This window comes from Lolium perenne, chromosome 4, assembly GCF_019359855.2.
Source record: "Lolium perenne isolate Kyuss_39 chromosome 4, Kyuss_2.0, whole genome shotgun sequence".
Lineage (NCBI taxonomy): Eukaryota > Viridiplantae > Streptophyta > Magnoliopsida > Poales > Poaceae > Lolium > Lolium perenne.
The window spans coordinates 60,081,300-60,086,819 of NC_067247.2; the positions used below are offsets into that span (position 1 = coordinate 60,081,300).

Sequence of the window (5,520 nt, forward strand, 5' to 3'; positions counted from 1 at the left end):
CCCAATGCTCCTCGCAAGTCTGTCGCTTCAAGGCGGAAGAACAAGGAAGTGAGGGAAAACTACAAGACCATGGACCCTATCTCTTATTCCGCTATCCGCATGAAGAACTAGTATGAAGACCTCCCAAGGGATGAAGAGATAGAGGGCAGGAGATACTGGTGCATGGAGCAGGAGTTCATCTACAGGGACATCTATGAGCCCATGAAGAATCTGAGACCCATGCAAGCTATCGATGTGGACATTCTGGCAGTCAACAATCACTTTAAAGATGCAATCTGGGTAGCTGGCAGGATGGGCTTGATTGATATCATGAAGATTCAATGTGACTATAGCCCAGATTTGGTGAAGCAATTCTTTGCCACTTTGGCAATCAAGAAAGATGAGGAACACACTATGGAATGGATGACTGGCTCCACTCACTGTAGTGCCACTCTGCGCCGATTTGCTGGTATTCTTGGAGTTCCTGCAGAAGGGGGTCGTCGCCTTCATGGACCACAGAAGACAGATAAGAATGCACTGGTTCATCTCTATACCTCAGCGGGAACAGTTGGTTATGCCAAGGGGCTGCTTCCCATCTACAGTCAGTTGCTCCGGTTCTTTCGGGCCACCATTTTTCCAAGTGGTGGTAACAATGATGCTCTCCGGGGAGCCCTTGTGGATCTTATGCACCTCAGCTTTAAGTGTGCTCGTGATGCTAATGAGGAACGGAACTTCACTCTTGATGTCATGGACTTCATCTTCCATGAGATCCATGATGCCATGGTCTCCCGGACCACCATACCTTATGCTCCCAACATCCAGCTTCTCATCAACAATTCTGTGGCTTTGGGTGGTGAAGACTTGAGCGGGTACCCTTTGATGAAGCACGGTGTCAAGAAGGCTTACAGACTTAAGCCAGTCTCCTCTGCTGTACCTGCACCTGACTCTTTCATGGATGATGCTCGTTCTAGTGGTTTTGCTCCTGCTCGCCATCCCGACGTCCCGGCTATGAGGAAACAAGTGAGCAGGCTTAGTTGGTTTCAGCGTCACATCCTTTGCATTAACATTGAGATCCATAAGGAGAACTATGCGGCCAGCCGAGAGCGTTCTGAGATTAAGCATACTCAGGCGGTTATTCTGCACAAGCTCAGTGGTGAGCAAGGACCCCCGCCTCAGCCTCCAGCTCACCAAGGTTATAGTGGATGGCATTCTGCACAGGTTCCATGGAGTGATCTTGATGATTGCCTTCAAAGGTCCAACCTCACTCGCCGCTCTCCGGATGCACCTGACACTGAAGATGAAGATGAGGAAGCGGCATACCAGTCTGATGATGAAGATGCCTCCGAGTGATTCCCATGGGACGTGTAGCATCGCACTTGTCCCCTTTTTGGCGTCTCGATGCCAAAGGGGGAGAAGTGTTCTATTAGGACTCTCGGGGATTTGCATGGTTTGGGCACAAGCATATGCGTTTATCATTCTTCTATTGCTTGTGTTCCCTCTTATTTGAACTATTTGGTTTGTTTGTGTTCCGTTCAAAACTATGTGCTATGTGGTGTGAGACATTGTTATGGTTTTCGGATTTCTATTTGTTGAGATCAAGGATATTATATTATGTGTGATGCTATATCTCCGTATTATATATCTACACATGGGTATGATTTCTTGCATCCTATCTCAACTTCATATTTGTCGATGTCTATTGTTAGAGCTCATGTTGGATACCTCTTGTGTTGAGGCACCTCACTCCTATGTGTTGTGTATTTGTATTCAAATGCAAATTACTTATATGCACACATGTAGGGGGAGTGCCTCTATGTTTTGCCATCATGCTTGTCTCTATAGTGATTCTCTTGCAAATCCGTATATTGTCATCAAACACCAAAAAGGGGGAGATTGAAAGAACATCTCTCACAATTATGTTTTGTGTGTTTGATGTCAATATATGTGATAAACTAATGTTTGTTTAAGTGGTACAGGGATTACATAGATACATTTTCATGTGTGTTGGATGTGGTCAGTTCTGTCAAAAGAAAGCAGCAAAAAGTTCATCAGGCCGGATAATCCGGGCCGGATATTGTGGAAATATCCGGCCCCCAGTTTTCGGCTAAGTCTTTGAGGAAAAACAAGTCTGTATAGGGGCCGGACATTTGCCCGGATATTGTCCCGGTTTTGTCCCAGGGCCGGAATATCCGGGCCGGACATTTTGGAAATATCCGGCCCCCTCGATTTTGGCTAAGGACCTGAAGAAAAACAAGTCTGGCATGGGGCCGGACATTTGGCCGGATTTTGTCATAGTTTTGTCCCTGAGGCCGGATTATCCGGGGGGCGGATTATCCGGCCCTTACTTAGGCCGGAATATCCGGCCCCCCGGAAGCTGCAACGGCTCATTTTCTGGAGGGGGTATAAATACCCCCTTCTTCTACCTTGGATGCTTGCTCAATCATTGCACAAGAAATCTGCCAAGCCACCTCCATTAGAGCCACCTCAAGAAACACAAGATTTGCAAGATCTCCTTCCTCCCCCAACCAAAGCTCTTGATCTTTGGAGATTCGAAGGAGAAGACACCGATCTACATCCTCACCGAAGCGTTTCTCATTTCCCCCTCTCTTGTTTGAGGGATCTCATGCTAGTGTTCCTATTTGGTTCCCTAGTTGATTTGTGTTGATGTGTTGTTGTTGATTGTTGTATTGTTACAGATTTGGGAGCCTCCAATTCAGTTGTGGATGTGTGCCCCAAGAACCTTGTAAAGACCCGGTTTCCGCCTCGAGGAAATCCCTTAGTGGAAGTGGGCTAGGCCTTCGTGGCGTTGCTCAGCGGAGATCTGAGTGAAGCCTTCGTGGTTGTTGGTTTGGCTTTCGTAGCAACCACACTCCTCCAAACGTAGACGTACCTTCTTGCAAAGGAAGGGAACTACGGGAATCATCTCCGTGTCATCGCGTGCTCCACTCTCGGTTACCTCTATCCTATTCTATCTCTTATATTGCTTAGCTATATCTTGCTTAGTTGATTGCCTTGTCATATAGGTAAATTCACGTAGTTGCATATCTAGAGAATTTACCTTTGTGTCAAGCCTAAATTGAAAAAGAACTAAAAATTGGTTAGCACCTATTCACCCCCCCTCTAGGTGCGGCATACGATCCTTTCAGTATCACCTTACAATCGATGCAGGCGCGTCTGTCTTCTCTTCTAGAGAGGACAAAATCAATCTGGCTAGAGTGTAGGCCACTACTGAACGTCACTAGATGGGATTCTCTCTTCCTAAAAAGGGTGTTAGCTACGATCATGTCATAGGCTAGAGCAAAGCTCAGGATGTCTTCTCCTTCTTGGTTCCTGATGCCATAGCCAAAGCCCCCATGCACCCTTTCAAAACCTGTGTTAGATGTACCCACATGGCCATTGAGGTCTCCTCCTATGAAGAGCTTCTCACCAATAGGTACCCTCCTAACCAAGTCCTCTAGGCCTTCCCAGAACTCCCTCTTGGTGCTCTCATTGTGGCCTACTTGTGGGGCATACGCGCTGATAACATTGAGGACTAGGTCGCCAACGACCAGCTTGACAAGGATCATCCGGTCCCCTTGCCTCTTGACGTCCACAACTCCATCCCTGAGGCTCTTATTGACCAAGATGCCTACTCCATTTTTGTTTGAAGTTGTCCACGTGTACCACAACTTGAAACCGGTATCCTCCACCTCCTTCGCCTTCTGTCCCTTCCATTTGGTCTCTTGGACACATAGGACATCAACACGCCTCCTCACCGCCGTATCAACTAACTCCCGTAACTTACCCGTCAGGGACCCTACGTTCCAGCTACCTAAGCGTATCCTCCTAGGCTCGGCTAACTTCCTTACCCTCCGCACTCGTCGAGTCAAATGCGGAGACCCTTGCTCATTTTTCACTACACCGGGGAGTCGGTGCAGCGCGCCACTAAGGATGCGACGACCCGACCCTTGCTCACTTATCACCGTATCCAGATCAAGATACGGCGCGCCACCAAGGGGGTGACGGCCCGGCCCTTGCCCATTTGACACCACACCCGGGTTCCGATGTGGCGCGTCGCTAAGAGGGTTACGCCCCAACGAGGTTCCTTTGGGTTTCATCTCCATAAGAGTGGCTGGGTTTTTTACGTTGGCTCGCCTCGCCTATCACAACCCTCCTCCTTTATCCGGGCTTGGGACCGGCTATGTTGAGACAACATAGGCGGAGTTACGTGAGTCGCTACTTCCATCTAACTAAATTTTTGTGGCGTTGCTTTTCAAATAGGATTGATCCAGTGCTAGCATTTTGGATGGCGGTTAGACTGGATACTAGCATATTGCGTGGTTTTAAAGTCCAACATTAGAATGGATTTTCATACCAAATGGTGGTTGAAACATCCATTTGGTTCAGAGAATTGCAAGAATGTGCTCAGTACCCTTGGAGGCTGGATGATTGATATACAATATTTCAACATTAGCAAGCGAAGATTGCTCCCACTAACTTGCGATGAGCATTTGGGAACATTTTCTCTTTGAATGTTAGTAGCCGTTTTGGTAAAATTCATATCGATGTGCTCCGGCCACGTAAAGTAGGGGACAAGGGAAGGATTGTTAAGGCATCATCTAGCGGTAGGGCATCATCAGGTGTTCAGAGATCATGTGTCTCTGATGTCTCGGCTAATAGTGTGCGGCCTCGTCCTCCTTGTAGGTCCAGCGTTACCATCTATATATCAACTGCCAAGACCGTTCCTACCGCTAATGTGGAGGAAGATGAAGAGCATGATGAGGCAGTGACTCGTCTAGATGATGAGGATGAGTTGATGTTTCCTCAATTGGTAGATAGATTTACTCAGCACGCAATGGAGGATGTATACACGGAGGAACTGAGCCGCCTTGCTAGATTTGATGACACCGAAGATGAGGAAAAGGAGGAGAACAATGACATTCTAATGGCAGCTGACTACAATGGTGATAACATGCCAATCTTCTCCACGGTCGATGGCTTTACTCGGCTCTCCATTTGCCATTGCTTTGTGTCCCTCAACGGGTGCGGGCAACGACATAAGGTAGGATGTAACGACGGTAAGTGGGGCGGTGGAGGGGCGGTGCGGGAGCTGATCGAGAGAGAAGTTTTTTTTCCTTTTTCAGATGGAGAAAGAGAAGGCAGTCCTCCAATGTGTCACTCATCAGAACGGAAGCATGTAATGGTTAAGGCCTTTGACCCAACAACAACCATCTGTGAGGGTTTGAGATAAGATAGAGCGGAAGTGAACAAAAAATTAGTGGCTGGAAAAAACTGAGTAGAAAACGAATGAAGGGCACGAAAATAGAAATCCCTACAAAGTTCTCGTGTGGTACTTTGCAGCGGTTTTACACTCGAAATGCAGAAGGATAGTCTATTTGCTCAAAATCCTTATAAAATACAGAATTGTCTTACATATTTTAATCTTCTAAAGACTAGCCAATACCTGAACTTCAGAACTATCTAGCAGTACTACATGATATTTATTAGCCCTGTAAAAGCTGTAAACCATTATATGAAGTAGTTCAGATTTAGAACTATAGT

The 5,520-nt window shown here is 47.0% G+C and overlaps 1 protein-coding gene across 1 annotated transcript; it reads right to left on the reverse strand.

Moving 5' to 3' along the window:
- Positions 1 to 1,993: 1,993 nt before the first annotated feature.
- Positions 1,994 to 4,082, reverse strand: LOC139838969 (uncharacterized). Its single transcript, XM_071828985.1, has 2 exons — positions 3,132 to 4,082; positions 1,994 to 1,999 (listed from the first exon to the last, which is right to left on the reverse strand). The coding sequence occupies exons 1-2, from the start codon at positions 4,080 to 4,082 to the stop codon at positions 1,994 to 1,996; spliced, it is 957 nt and encodes a 318-aa protein (XP_071685086.1).
- Between the last annotated feature and the right edge of the window lie 1,438 nt (positions 4,083 to 5,520).

Coding starts and splice junctions, on each gene's coding strand:
- LOC139838969 (XM_071828985.1), bottom strand. CDS start 4,082: ATGGAGATGAAACCCAAAGGAACCTCGTTGGGGCGTAACCCTCTTAGC.